Raw genomic sequence first — 16326 nt, forward strand, 5'->3', positions numbered from 1 at the left:
CCAGCAGCTAGTTAAATTTAAACACACACGAAATCTCTGCTAGTTGAATGCTCCCAAACTTGTATAAGTCTGTGCACCCTATGGTAAGTGCCTTTGTTTTTGTTGAAGTTGTGGACAACCCCCAACCCTTAAGTTTCCAAATCTAATAAAAATTTTTAGATACACACTTTAATATAATTTCTGTGACATTTTCATAAAATACAGATATATAATTATAGATATAATGCATATATAGCATTTACTATATTGATAAAAAGCTAGTCTTTGGTATGACACACCAATAACTATTTACAATATGAACTGAAGTTTAAGGAAGAAATGTTTCAAGCAATATTGTGAGATTATAAGATTAAAAATAACTTGAAGAAAAAGCAACCAGTAAATGGTACTGAAAAATTCTCAAATTACAATGCAAATACTATCTCCACACATTTGCACGCATGCTCACGCACTTACACACTACACTGCAATGCAAATATTATCTCTGCTCACACACACACACTCCTGCAGTCCTTATACAGACATTTCCCCAAGTAAGGGCTTGCAGGATTTCACACACCAGCCCCTCCTCCCCACAACCCCATTAAGATGGCACACACTGTATGGAGAATTCTCCCGCTTATCCCTTCCAAACATAAAGTACAGAGAGCATTACAGCCACTTAAAGCTTTGCATAATGGCAGGCTTTCAAATCTTTTGTTAGGATAGGGATTGCCGACACAAGTATCTTGAAAATTAAATTGTCATAGCTCCATTGACTTGGCACTTGTTGAAGATCTGGCCCTTGCCAAATGTAATTTAAAGGCATTTTACAAAGCGGTATTTCCTTATTTAGTATGAACTTTAAAGACAAAGCATGGACGGGAAGTAGAAAAAAGAACACATTGTACTGCTGGTACTCTTCATTAGGGGATCTGTCTGAAAGGACACAGATGAGTTGAATTCCAAAGCTAAAGATGGGCTGACACCAACCTCCACAATCTATCTAAGGTACTTACATGCCCCCCCCCCATTACTGTAGTATCTGAGTGCCTCACAGTCTTTAATGTATTTCTCCTCACAACACGCCTGTGAGGTAGGAAAGTGCTATTATCCCATTTTACAGATGGGAAACTGTGGCACAGAGAGGCTAAGGGCTGGATTTTGAAAGGTATTTAGGTGCCTAATGGGATTTTCAGAAGCACCTGTAGGTGCAAGATGCTTTTGAAAATCCCACTAGGCACCTAAATACCTTTCAAAGTCTGGCCCTAAGTGACTTGCCCACTGTTACACAGAATGTCTGTAGCTAAGGAAGACCTTGAACTCAGGACTCCTCACTCCCAGGCAAACATCCTACGCCTCTCTGATGTTGGGGGGAGGAGGCGGAAGGGAGAGATTGTTTTTCCTCCCCTTACCCCACATCCCCGATGAAAACATATTAGCTATAATGGGTATTTCTTAAAATGTAAGCAGCTAAGTTATTGTTTGCTACAAAACAGACAGTGGCCCTGAGAAATGCAATGAACTACTTTTGTTGAAATCTAAAACCATACTACTAAGGGCTTTGTTTTCATTTGCACTATGTCACTGTACACTGCTCTGGCTATAAAAAGTCTTTACATTACCTTTGCACTCGTTTTAAGTTGTCTTTATACTACCCAAGTGGTAGCATAGGAGGCTTAGTGTAAAAAGAATGAGGCCTCCAATCTTTAAAGATTAAAATCTTTTACATAATTGGTAAGATCTAAAATCTGACAGGTGTAGATCAGAATACATCTCCAAACGTGCAGCTGAGCGACCATATTGATTGCAAATAGGATGCACTGGTGTAACTAAGGGCAGAAGTTTGCCAGTAATCTTCCTTTTGTGGCATAAAAGTACCTCATTTCACTGTGAACCATGGGAAGCTTGCTAGGAATTGGTTTAGATCTCTGTACAAACGCTCTCCGGGTTACACAAGACCTGACTTACGCAAATCTGCACTTAGGGAAAAAGTTCCATAAGCTAGAAATAGGAGTTTTTGGTTTTGGGGTTTTTTTTTGCATAATGGTCGGGTATACATTTCCGATCTCCGTAAAATTCGAGTTACACAAGGTGTTCTGGAACGGAACAATTGCGTAAATTGGGGAGCATCTGTACTTACTGACCAGCTAAAAGCAACTAAAGGAAGTGAACTGTTTAAACTCCATGGAGAAGAGTGAGAAACAAAGCAGTAGTGACAGAAAAGAACAAGAAAGAAACCAAGTGGAACCAAGACTCCCACTGGGATGGAAATAATAGGCTGTAGGTGCCATACTTAAAACCTTAAGCACAGTACTATGGAAGTTGTCTATAGCCATCCTAATCCAAATTCCTCCTGGTTACATGGGCATCTTCTCCCACTGCGTTCTACTCCCCATATATCTGAGGGAAGAATTTTGGTCACCTGTTTAACTTGGGCCTAAGTACCAGCACAGACAACTCGTTTGTTAGGATTCTAGGGCGGGCAGTAAATTTGCCCACAAGAAGGGTAAAATTGATAATGGAATTTCTCAGCCTGTTAACTTAACTCAATGGGCAACATTTTAAAAGACTTAAACCTGCATTTTCTTTTTAAACAATCAAAGAATATTCTATTCTCCAGCAAAACAATTTAAAACTGAAAATTTCAATAGAAAACATTTATGGAAAAAGTGTATCAAGTCTTTCCCCTTGACAAAAATGAATCTCCCCAAAAATTCGCTCTGCACAGAGGAATAAGACAAGTTGATCTTTCCACTGCTTGTTTTAAATTACTCTTATCACCACAATTTGGATTTGCACTATGTTTTTTCAATGATGTGACAACATCAGGTGAATCTGGACTAACACTGAAATATCCTAATAAGAATGCCATGTCACTGACAGGCTAGAAACAGCATAGCATGAGAAGGAATGCTATTCTTTCCATTTACTTTGTAGATAATCCATAGCTATCCCCCTATTTTAGACTGGACTCTGCATGTTTAACACTTGAAGTCCAAATAACTATTGTATCTCTTATAACAGAGAAGAACATTGTACTATGTGTTTGCTGCATCAGCTCAGCACTGGATGAACACTGCAGGGAAATTTGCTAGTTCTGCAGAAAATGTGTTTTGTTTGTATTGTCTAATTCAGACCCAAGTGTCATTTCACTCTTTAAAGGGGTAAGAAAGGGGGAGGGCGAAAGGGGAGGAAGTCCTGCTTAATTTGTTGCATATGTTCCAATGTGTAATACAACTAAGTGTACTATCCCAGAAAACTAAATGGACTGTGCCACAACAAACTCCACAGAACTCAAACCAGAAAACAATCTGGCCACAAGCAAGTCAAACGATTCAGCGAAACTTCCTCTCATATTATATATACATTTTACAAGCTACATTGTGTCCTTTCGTATTCCAAGAGAAGTACATCGTAGATACCAAACATACTGTACTTTTCCTTAAGAAGCTTCATCAAACCATATGTGCAGACACTTGAGATGATGACAGTGTTAAGCTTCCTAGGGTCCTAGAGTCAAAGAAATTCTGCTGCCCCCCACTGCTAAGTAAGTGAACTCCTTCCACAGGGGGTAACATCTGCCGATCAGTCATGGTTCCACTTGGTGAGGACCCCAAGAAACTTCCTTGGGAAGAAACAATTTTCTCAGGACTGGCAGCCAGTTTGGGGGATGTGGAAAAGTTATATCCATACAAAGCACAGGGACTGTGTAGTCTAAACGTATTGTAAGAGCCTTGGTGGGTTTGATTAGTGGTGAAGGCATTGCTTGATGGGGATGGCATGATGTACTGAAGCTGTGGAGACATCCCTGATATCTGCATAGATAAACCGGTTTGTGGGCAGCTGAATGCATCACCGTCATTGCCCGTCATGGACATGTTCACAGTTGTGCTACTTGACACACCCACATAAGAGGGAGTCCTTGGGGGTGCAAAGGTCTCACTGGTTTGGTTTGTGAGCCTGTTGTAGGTTTCAGCAAGAGAAGTGCTGTATCTGTTAAGGGTTAAGCCTGAGCGGGCACAAGCCGTATAGTCAGCTGGAGCAAGGCTACAGAGCTGGCTAGTGTTGGGACCCAGGTGGAAGGCAGGAGAAGAGCAAGGGGACCCAGGTAAGAGGTGAGGGTGGGTAGATGGAACTCCATTGCCAGGTCCCTGGAGTAAAGTAGAGGAGCCCGCATTTCCTGGAAGAGAATTTTAAAACATAAATAGCATACCGAAAAGGTTAACATCTTAGACGGTGTTTGATCATCAATTAAAACCTGCACTCTCCTGGTACTAAATGCGATCAGTTTGGTACAAAGATTTTTGATAAATGTTACAAATATTATCCCTTCAAAATACACTAACTAAATACGGAATACAAGTTGGGACTGTGCAACCCTGCATATACCCAAGGTTACATCCAGATTTGTTCTCCTGTCGCACAGTTTACAGTTATTTCAGTAGACACTGGAAACAAATTGTCAGGGCCTAGGCTATGGTGTTGTAAATTTCAACTCAGAATGTATCTTAAGTCAAAATGATGAACCCTAGAAGAGTTTGCCCTGGATTATTTATAACCAGCCTGCCCTTTGGAGTGCATTTATAACCTCGGGCTCAGTGTGTGTTACACATTCCTCTCTGTGCCTGATCTACAGAGGATAGGAGTCTGCCTCTTGTTCTGCCCACAGCCCACTGCATCGACTACCACCAGCCACTATGAGACGCTCACAATCCCAACTCTCTCAGCCTGTGTCACTGTGCCCACAATGTGGAGACAAGGTCTAACAGTCAGGATACCATTCAGCAAAAGGATAAGTCTCAGCTCTGTAGTGGAGCTACCAGGCAAGGAGACTGAGAGGTATATTCAGTGGTGAGCTGGAGCCCGTTGTCACCGGTTCGCTAGAACCGGTTGTTAAATTTAGACGCCCCTTTAGAACCGGTTGTCCCATGAGGGAGAACCGGTTCTAAAAGGGCTTCTAAGTTTAACAACCAGCCAAAAGTGGTACCTTAGGCGCCGACTCCGTGGGTGCTCTGGGGCTGGAGCAGCCACGGGGAAAATTTGATGGGTGCAGAGCACCCGCCAGCAGCTCCCCGCCCCGCCCCAGCTCACCTCCGCTCCGCTTCCGCCTCCTCCCCTGAACGCGCCACCCTGCTCTGCTTCTCTGCACACACCCCCCAGCTTCCCGCAAATCAGCTGTTCGTGCGGGAAGCCTGGGAGAGCTGAGAAGCAAGCGGCAGCTTCGCGCTCAGGCCCAGGGAGGTGGAGGCGGAGCGGAGGTGATCTGGGACGGGGGGGGGGGGGGGCAAGAAGGCTGCCCGCACCGCAGCAGGTAAACCTGGGGGAGGGGGGTCACAGGGGAACCGCTTCCCGCCCCAGCTCACCTCCACCTCGGTGGGCCTGAGTGCGAAGCTGCTGCCTGCTTCTCAGCCCTCCCCGGCTTCCCGCACAAACAGCTGATTCGCAGGAAGCCGGGGGAGGGGGGCGGAGAAGCAGAGCGGGGCAGCGCATTCAGCAGAGGAGGTGGAGCGGAGGTGAGGTGAGCTGGGGCTGGGTGCGGGGAGCTGCCAGTGGGTGCTCTGCACCCACCAAATTTTCCCCTTGGGTGCTCCAGCCCCGGAGCGCCCACAGAGTTGACACCTAAGACCCCACTTTTGATATGATCAGTGTGGGGAGTGGCCGCTCCCCCTGCTCCCCCTCAGCTACGCTCCCCGGCCCCTAGGAGCCAGAGGGACCTGCCGGATGCTTCCTGGGAGGTAAGCACCGCCAGGACTCCCCACCTTGCCCCCCGGCAGGTCCCTCAGGCTCTTAGGGGCGGGGTGGGCACCCACTATGGTGGCCCACGAGACCCTCCTGCCCAGTTCTGGGGGCAGTCAAGGGACAGGGGTGGATGGGGCAGGGGTCCCCGTGGGGTGGGGGTGGGCCACGACCCCCACGTGGGGTGAGGAAGGAACCGGTTGTTAAGATTTTGGCAGCTCATCACTGGGTATATTAGAGCTAAAATGTCACCAGAAACCTAGCTTCCATTCTCACCATCTGTGAACAGAAATTGTAACTTCCACAGCCCGTGTGACCACCAAAGAAGGGGAGAGAAGAGGAAGTAGAACTATGAGTAGTCATGTGTAGGAAGCAGGAAGTTTATTGATATGAGCGCCCTGCTCTCAAAACAGCACTGTTACTTAGAAGTAAATAGGTAGGGTTGATCTGCCTCCTGGATAGCTCAGCCTGGTAAGCAAGCAGCATAAACTGCCTTTGGGGGCTTATGTACTGAAGTATCTCCATAGTATGAAGTCAGCTTTCTATGTCAAGCCTTCTCTCTCTCTCTCTTGCTCACACACACGTACAACTAGCTTTGCCAGAACTCAGCCAACCTGTCTGAAGTTTCACACGTATGATATTATGTTGGCGTAGAGCTACTCTGGAAAGTTTGAGGCAAGTAAAGCTCTGTGTTTTGGAAATCCGACGATTTTTTTTAAAAAGGAAGATGATTTCACTTCTTGAACACTCTCCTGGCCTTTTTTGGCTTTTTGTAACTCAAAATGGCTTGGCACAGAAACTCCAGTTTTGTGTTTGGCCAGCGCGAGGATTGGAGCCCAGGACTGCTTTTGTGTTTTATTAGAAGGTGGAGGAGGAAAGAGGCTAGTTATTAAAAGTGGTTTCTATGTATACTATAGGCTCTGAGGATTTATTAAAGCTTCTTGATGTGAATGAGACTACCACAAAGGTTGGGGCCAGGGGGCATGATTGCAGTCAGGCAAGCACCTGGCATGGGTGGGGAGGCATTGAAAGCAGCAAAAGAGATCTGGTTTGGGTGGGGAGGGATGACACGTACACTTGAACCCACAGAGAGATGGTTTGGGGTGGAGAGGGGACCCAGGCCCAGAGAGTGATCTGCCTCTGCCCAAGAAGTTCCACTTTATGTGCCCCCTCCTCCACATAGCTCTCCCCACTATGGGGGAAGGGGGAGGCAGGAAACCATAAAAAGGGGTGTGGCCTACACAGCCGGCCAGAGAAAGCCACATGGAGAGAGGCAGTCTCTAGCTCTTTGCAAAGTCTGCTGGAGTCTCTAGGCAGTTTGCAAACCCCACAGGGACGCCTTGCTGAGCAGTTCTTATGTTTTTCAGAATCTAAGGAGTTTCTCCAAAGGAAAGTTAGTGTTAAATTTGCCAATATCTATGAGATACTTCAACACCCGCTCCCAGCCCACCCACACTTTTTTAAAGAAAACTAAAACCACACGAAAGAGAGAGTCTGGAAATACATGGTGAAAGTCACCTATAAACGAACTCTGTCCCTGCATCTCTGCCCAAGAACGGCCAAGACCAAGAGACCATCCTGTCCTTAATAACTCACATCTTCAGCCACATTAGTGGCATTAAAACCAAGAACTGACTTAACTTGATAACCTTACTCCATAAGAAAAATTAAACGTCCACTGCAGCAGCATTTAAACAGAAGTACCCTCCCTTATACTGCCGATCACAAGCTACTCCTGCCAAATTTTAAATTAACACCCTTATGCAATTATTGGAAACAGTCAGCTTTCTACTTCTTTTCTTCAAAGGGCACCATTCTCAGGACAATTCTCCAGACATATGGAAATTCAAATGCAAATGTCATGATACTGCAAGATATACAGCTACAAACCTCAGAAGGGCTGGACCAAAAGACTGACAACACATGCAGCAAAACATCAGAGTAAGTGGGAAGACGTGCATAGCATAGACACTTATTGCATAGACCCAAAGTAGATAGCCACAAAATACAGCCTTTAGAGTCTATGAAAACATCATTTAGCAAGAGTCCGTCACCAGAATATCTCCATTTTACAAGTAAGAGGTAACAGGTGCACAAGAGACAAAGTGGAATGGAGCAAAATTACGGTAGTTTGGGTGATCTTTACTATGCACTTCCATATTTATTTTAAGTGTAGTCTTTATTTTGAAATTTCTGGCTAACATTTGTGAGTTTACTTGAGAGACCTTCAACACTTCTCTTAGGGCTCCCCCACTTCTTAAAATATTCCCAACTTCAGTTCCTGCTTAATGAAAGCTTGTTGTAATTGTTGTTAATTTTGGGGGGGCGGGAGGGGAGGTTGGTTAGGTTTTCTGTGCTTAGTAATATACATATTAGTCTGGATTAATGGATTTGGGAGTTTTAAAGGCTTAATCCTTGGTGAAAAGCAAATTAAGTACTGGGGGAATGTTCAAGTTAATGCATAGCTATGTCAGTAATAGTATCCGACACCCTTTTTATGATTACTGGCATAACATTGTAGAATAGTGAATTTACTGAAACATTCTATACCGGGTTTTAGAAGCTACAATAATAGATCTCTTTTGTCCTGTTCACTGCAAACCTGGTTAAATTAGTTTATTTCTATCTCTGGAAATAAAAAACCTATCATCTGCATCTGGAGTTAACTTAGTTTTTCTGTAGGTGATACACAAATCTAAGTTTTTCATAAGGAGTGGTAGTACAATTTTATCTTTAGACATTTTGTTTTTTCAGGACTATAAATAAGATTATTACCTTGTTTGGGGATCCCAGGTATATCTTCAAATGTAAGTGTCCTCAGTGAAGGTCTCCAGAATGCATAGGACTCCACTAAAGCTTCCAGTCCCATTCTAAATAGAACAAAAACACCACTATGTGAAAAGAATGATCTGTTTTTGGTTTGTCACTTTTTGTAGCTAGTTCATCACTCAGTCTCACACACACTGTATGTTTCAGGAAAAAAAATATTTTTAGAACAATGTTTCTCAGACTCTGGTCCATGGACCACCAGTGATCTGCAGTGAACGTGCTGGTGGTCGCAGAGAGCTGGCTGGTCCCATGGTGCTGGCTCTTCTTGTTTCCAGCTGCTAAATCACTTTAAAAAACTGCTAGCAGTACCTTTAATAATTCCCTAATAGGACTTTTCCACATCAATCTGATTGCCTGAAGGATGATCTGCCATCTCACATTTTAGAAGGAAAGTGATCCATAAAACAACTTCTGTTAAAATGTGATTCAACACTCTCCTTGCCTTAGAAAATTGTGCATACAAGATGCATGACTCATGGATATGCTACTCTTTTTGAGCCTGTTACTGGGCGCTATTGGATTAAAAATATCTTTAGAAAATAGCTTCAAGAGTTTTCTCTCAGCCTTTACAAGCTTTTGAATGACAAATAGAAATAATTGACTAACCACTCAACTCACTGGATGTGCCACATACATTTATATAAATCAATTTGATCTTATATAAATATACAGGTATACCTATATACAGGTCATGCTTTTTGTGCCACAAATTCACAAACAAAGCTACAATGTCAGCACACCAGTATAATTTGGCTGCTAGTTTTGAGTGCTAAACTCATAAGGCTTGTTAAGTGTCGATATCGAGCACATACCACAAACAAATGCTTGCCTTTGAACAGCAACACTCTGTAAAATGAAAATATGCAAATGGTCCGATTTGAGACCATCCACATTCTCTTCTGATATTGCTTTTTCCACACTGCAGTTCCAGCAGGATCACAGATATGTTGCAGGAAACAGTTATAAAGTATTTATTAGCTGAACCTGGACTAAAACATAGCCTTCATTTTCTGCAGTAATGGTGACTTTTCACTTCTAGTTAAAGTGGAGATAAAAGCCACCTCCTGGAGGAGAGTAGCCAAGGCGATAATTTATACAAGATGCCGTCGAACAATTTCCACTTTTTATCACCACCCTAATTTATGCTATTAAATGGCCAAGTTTATTTAACAAAACAGTTATGTTTTTCCTGAAGTATTTAAAGAAAAGAAATTTTGGTACCTTCCTGAGTAAAAGATTTTTATAGGGTCAAACCTAAGGCCTAACTGAAGAATGAAACGACTCTCAGCACATAAATTCTGGTTCACTTTGCAAAAGTACAGAGGGTGCTTTTAAAGGGCAAGGCTACTGATCTTTATAAAGCAGCCTGTGAGACTGTAAATGACCTGAAAGGGAATATTTTTAATTAAACAGAATTGTTTTATGTAGTGTTACAAGGCAAAGTTATTGCAGCACAATAGACAATTAAAATGCATCCAAAAGGAGAATGCAATGACACCACGGTATTTTTAACTTTCGGTACAGACTATCATGCTTTCGTAAAAGACATGCTGTAGAAGGCTGTGGAAAATAAAGCCTTTACATTTAGATTCTTCAAAGAATAAAAAACTTGCTGCAAAAAGAATTAAAAATATGAAGCACATTCCCAAATGTATTTGGCCATGTCCTTAGTGCGTGTAAACCAGCACAGGACTATTGATTTCAATGGAGCTACCTCAATTTGTAGCAGCTGACAATCTGGCCCCTTCTACAATAAACATCCTTATTGCAACAAAAGGGCATTTAGATTTGTATTTAAAAGCAGAACAAAACCATTTACACAGAGGCCTTCTTCAGTGGAATTCCATCATGCTCTCCTTGTTCTGAATCACACTTTTCATTCAACGTCCACACAAACAGAATTTAATTAATTTAATTTAAAACAAAAACAAAAACAAGCAGGTCCCAATCCTGAAACAGGATCTGTGTGGTTGGGCCCCTGCAATCACACAGAACGTGAGGAAAGTCAATGGAGCTCTATCCATGCATACCCAGTTGCAAGACTGGTCTCTAACTTATCCCCCACCTTTGGATTTCAAAGTGCATCCCATCTTCTGAGGGTGTCTGCTGGAACATAAAGCATGAAATCTGGCCCCAATGAAGTCAGTAGGAGTTTTGCTATTGACTGCAGTGGTGTGAGGATTTTCTCCAAAGGCTTCTGTGCAGGGATTATTTACTTTTGGATATTTGACAGCCCCAAGAATAGTGCTGGTGCTAAAGATATATCAAATATACCATCAGATGGTCATTGAAGGAGTTCAGAGGCACATAGGGTGACTTTCTCTCTCTTGTTAAATATGTAGCATATTCAGCAAATTTAATTTGCTTCTTCCTTAACTAACTCTATCTGGAAGTTAGTTGTTTACTCAATTCTAAAATAAAGGACTAAGTTCACCAAAGCTTTCCCAGACCTGAAGAAGAGCTCTGTCGCTCTCACCCACAGAAGTTAGTCCAATAAAAGATAGTATCTCACCCACCTTGTCTCTCTAATATCCAGGGACCAACACGGCTACAACACTGCAAACATAAGTTCGCAACTGGCATATTCAGGCACAACTCCCTTCTGCCAATGGAGTGGTGCCTATTTTGTCCCAGGGCTGAGTTTGGCCAATTATTTCCAATCAGGAAGACTCTTAATCCAAGTGCTCAGTGTGAAAGTCTAAGATACTTTGTAATGGATTCCTATCAGTCATCTCTCCCCTTCTATTATTAGTATTTATTATTTGTATTATCATAGCACCTAGAAGCCCTAGTCATGGACCAGTACCCCCACACAGTGCTAGGTGCTGTAATGTTCATCTCCTCCTCTCCCAACATCATCCATTTAAAAAAATACTAATTTGCTCTCCAAAAATGAATCTGAGCTCTTCTGCGATTTGCTGTGAGCCGAAATTGATCTCCAATGCTTCACCTTTCTACTAAAATAGAAGCTCAGTAAACTGGCAGGCATTCACTGAACATTTTTACTGACACAGTTTGTTCTCTTCTCTGGAAGATCAGCTCATAAATGCGGCACTTGTAGAAAACAAAATGCAAAGTGGTAACTGAAATTACTGCACCATGTGCAATACAATTACATGCTTTCTTTTTCAGGTGGAAGGGTTTAGAATGTAATTCATAAAAGAATCACCGTTCAGACAGTGTGCAAGTTTTCTTTTCGTGTTCTATGTCCATAAGCTGCAGTACATATTAGTACATGAATCAAGTTAAACACTGAACTTTCAAGGCTGTATACTGTCATTACATCCACAGAATTTAGGTTTAATTCTATAACTCTAGGGCTAGCACTGGGACACCTAGTTCTTGCAAGCTTGAAAGGTCTGTAAGAACAGAAACTCCCTTTTGTGTGCATGGTAACCATTCTTTAAATCCTTTAACAATTTGATTTTGTCATTGCAGACAAACCCATTTTTCCAAAGCTTACCTGTTACGTCCAGAATCTCTAAATCCTTTAGCAAATGGATTCCTGTCAATCTTCAATCGAGTGATCTGTAAAGATAATAAAAGAAAGTGATGGCAAAACTTTTACCAATTCAGTTTAAATGATACGCATAGCAAATATATCCACCAAACCTGAGCTGTCATTGGAATTTTCCATTTTAATTCTGTTTAAGAATTATAAAAGTTCAAGTGGATTTCCCATTTGCAGGTTGAATGTGTTTTTCTTTTTAACACGATACATTAAGACCTAACCCAGCAATCATTCTCTGCATACATCCCCCAAGGAAGTCAATGAGTGTTTATTTTACACAAAGGCTGGTTGGGATTCTTGAAAGAAGTTGTCTGGAAAATGTTCCTGCTTCAACTAAGACAGTGCACAGCCTCCTTGTCTGTGACAGAGTTACATAACATATATGCAAACAGAGAAGGAGATGCTGAATGAGAAAGATTTCTGTTAGGCTGCTATGTTCACATGTACATACTATAAACAAATGGAACACAAGAAAAAAAATACTTGTAATTTCTTTAAATCAACAAAATAGTTACCAAATAATGGTAGCCCATCAATCAGATGACTCTCCCCCTTTAAATTTATATTGCATCATTAAATCATTTTGCTTTCTACTTTCTGAAGAAAGTAGGCCATTAATAAGCACAAAGTTTATATTTATATATACACAAATACACACAAACCAAAACATAATTGTGCTAAATTATTTAGAATGAATAAAATGCGACTATACTAAATATGATGTCATTGTGTGTTATACTTAGACAACATGGTTAGAGCAGAAGACTCGGAGTCGGGCAACCTGAGTTTTAATTTTTTCTCTGCAGCTCACGGCGTTAATTTGAATAGGTTGTTTATGGGCCAATCCTGCTCCTTTAGAAGTTAATGAAAGCTATTAATTACTAAATTAAAAACTAACTTCCCCTTTTACAACTTGGGGACATCAATACTTGACTAACGTTGGAAGGTGTTTTGCAGTCAGCGAGTGTTAAGCACCTATGGGATTTTCAGAAGTGCCTATGTACGTATCTGCATTTGAGGCAGAATATCTTTAAAAATCTGGCCTTCAGGCTATGTCTAAACTACAGCCTATGTCAGCAAGATTTCTGTTGCTCAGGGGTGTGAATATTCCACCTCCCCGAGTGACATAAGTTCCACCAACATAAGCGCTAGTGTGCACAGAGCTATGTCGGTGGGAGAGTGTCTCCCGTTGGCACAGAGCATCTTCAACAGACACACTGCACCGGTGCCGCTGCACCACTGCAGCGCTGTACGTGTAGCCATAGCCTCTTTGGCCCAGATGCTCATAGGTATTAGGCACCCAACTCCCCTGGGAATTGTATCTCAATCCCTAACTGTAAAACAGGGATAGAACTTCTTATGTCCTGTCTATTCAAACTGCAAGAATTTCAGGGCAGGAACCATCTCTTACTATGTACAGTGCCTTGCACACTGGCACTCCTGTCTCAGTTGTGGCATCTACATGCTACAGTCATACAAAAAGCTTTTAAATATTTAGAGTATTAGACAAATGCCTTATTACTAAGTGGTGAAGTAAAAGTTTATCCTTTTCTTCTCTTGTACTTGTCTGACATATTCTGAAAAGCCAGTAAAATATTTTTTAAAAAGCCAAAGTTACCTGTTGATTCTGATATGCTGTTACAGTAGTGAAAACGGTTTCAGGAAAGGAGAAAGCTTTGACGCCATCTCCGGAAGGAATGGGCTTGACTGGAGACAGATCATCTGCACAGTCTTTACGAATGACATGGACACGAGGCTGGTATTTGTGCATAGAATGAAGGATAATCTATACAAAAGAAAACAAAGAAAAGGTAATATTTGTTAGAAAGGATGCCCCGCTGTTTCAATGCTGGTAGCATTTTGGAAAAAGATTATGGCATGTGTTGCTTATCATGCAATTTCCTGGAAATTAAGTTTTCTATAATTTATAATGGTCTCATTACAGTAATCTAATCACTATGTACTTACAACATTGCCATCCCTAAACATTCAAAATTAATGAGTGAGGAAGTCAAAAAATAATGAGATTGGCTTAAAAATCACGGGTGAAATGCTGGCCTCACGGAAGTCAATAGGAATTTTGCCATAGACTTCAGTGGGGATGGATTTCACCATATGAGATTTTTTTCTAAAATAAAATCAGTTTGCTTTCTGGATTTTGAATCTTTAAGACAATATTGAAAATGCTTGAAGTATGGTGGTGGTGGATTTGGTTGGTTGGCTTTTGTGACCATAAGGGCTAGAAACATACTTTGTTGGGGTTGTATTTAAAATGAAAGCTGAGATTCTCATGACTCCAAGAGCAGTGGCTTGAAGAAAACCTCCAAATGTCACAGTTGCAAACGTTAGTCACTGTGTATTTACAAAAAGAAAAGGAGGACTTGTGGCACCTTAGAAACTAACAAATTTATTTGAGCATAAGCTTTCGTGAGCTACAGCTCACTTCTTTGGATGCTGTCGCTCACGAAAGCTTATGCTTAAATAAATTTGTTAATCTCTAAGGTGCCACAAGTACTCCTTTTCTTTTTGCGGATACAGACTAACACGGCTTCTACTCTGAAAGCTGTGTATTTACAGTATGTAAACAGATACAAGGAGCATTACTTATACGGGAATAATATCTACACTCACCATAATATACATGTGTCAATTTAGGAAAAAGAACAATTCCCTTTACTAAGGATTTAGGCCCCAATTCTATAAAAATCTTATGAATATCAGTGCCTCAAATTAAAGACATCCATAATCGTTTGCAGGATTGCGGTGGTATTTCTACATTTTGAAGGAGGCTTAAAACATCGAAGTTTTGTCCTTATGTTTTCTTCCATTTCATTAAAGATAAACACACTTTTAATAAAGATTTCTTTTTTAAAAAATCAGAAGCTTGGCAATTTTGGAAGGTCTAATCAATAAATAAATCACCAGTCCCATAGCTACTGGCTTGCAGAAGCTTTAATCAAGATTCAAGAGCAACCTATTTTAAATTTCCTGCTTCTTTAGCAGCCGCAGAGTGCTTATGCAATCAGACATCACAACATGGAGCCCTTAACGTCACATGGCCTGAATAATGCCAAATACCATGAAACCTTATTTCTCCAAACAAAATGGGGTCATTAAATTAGCTTGGATAAACAAGGGTTGGCTAGGCAGAGTACTTTTTAATACATTTAGTCCTGGCTGGGGGACATAATCCTGTTTTGGAGAAGCAAAGTTTCTGGATAATCAAGGTTTTCATTACATTGCAATTGGGCTTTTTGACAATGACATCAGAAGAGCTCCAGTAAATGACTTCAGACAGTCCCCTATGGATAGGGCCCTACCAAATTCTCAGCCATGAAAAACGCCTCACAGACCATGAAAATCTGGTCTCCCCCCTGTGAACTCTGGTCTTTTATGTGCTTTTACCCTCCACTATACAGATTTCACAGGGGGAGACCAGCGTTTCTCAAATGGGGGTCCTGCCCAAAAGGGAGTTGCACGGGGGGTCGCAAGGTTATTTTAGGAGGGTTGCGGCATGGCCATCCTTACTTCCGTGCTGCCTTCAGAGCTCAGCAGCTAGAGAGCGGCCACAGTTGGCCAGGCGCCCAGCTCTGAAGGTGGCGCCCTGCCAGCAGCAGCGCAGAAATAAGGGTGGCAATACCACTCCAGGCCACCCTTACTTCTGCACTGCTGCCTTCAGAGCTGGGCAGCCAGAGAGTGGCGGCTGCTGACTGCGGGCCCAGCTCTGCAGGCAGCAACCCAGAAGTAAGGGTGGCAACACCGTACCCTGCTCTCCTTCCTTCTGGGCTGCTGCTGGCGGCGGCTCTGCCTTCAGAGCGGGGCTCCTGGCCAGCAGCTCTCAAGGCAGTGCCGCCGCCAGCAGCAGTGCAGATGTAAGGGTAGCAGTACCACAACCTACTCTGAAATAACTGTGCGACCCTCCGACAACTCCTTCTTGGGTCAGGATCCTACAAGTACAACACCCTGCACTTGAAATAGCTGAAATCATGAAATTTACGATTTTTAAAATCCTATCACCATGAAATTGACCGAAATGGACCATGAATTTGGTAGGGCCCTACCTATGGTTATTCTAATTCAAGGTGTCTTCCCCAGCTTCTGCAGCCTCGCTTACAGCGAAAGGCTAGATATTGGCTTTGTTGAATTGAGTGTTTAAATATCTCTTCCAACAATCTTTCCAGAGTTTTTCTGTTGGAAAAATCTCTATAAAAGAAGAATTAGCAGGTAAATAACAGCAAAAGTCTGATCTTGCATTCCTTGCACACCCT

At 42.1% G+C, this 16326-nt stretch overlaps 1 protein-coding gene across 1 annotated transcript in view; it reads right to left on the reverse strand.

Annotated features, from left to right (window-relative positions):
- Positions 1–257: 257 nt before the first annotated feature.
- The window catches only part of TBX18 (T-box transcription factor 18), a 30614-nt gene continuing 14545 nt past the window's right edge, over positions 258–16326 (reverse strand). The window contains exons 5-8 of the mRNA XM_073336584.2: positions 13677–13844; positions 12011–12075; positions 8494–8588; positions 258–4162 (exon numbers count right to left, since the gene is read on the reverse strand). Of these exons, the coding sequence (XP_073192685.2) occupies positions 3438–4162; positions 8494–8588; positions 12011–12075; positions 13677–13844 (1053 nt within the window). The 3' untranslated portion in view covers positions 258–3437. The remainder of the gene's footprint in view (positions 4163–8493; positions 8589–12010; positions 12076–13676; positions 13845–16326) is intronic.

Source organism: Lepidochelys kempii, chromosome 3 (genome assembly GCF_965140285.1).
Source record: "Lepidochelys kempii isolate rLepKem1 chromosome 3, rLepKem1.hap1, whole genome shotgun sequence".
NCBI classification, from domain to species: Eukaryota; Metazoa; Chordata; order Testudines; family Cheloniidae; genus Lepidochelys; species Lepidochelys kempii.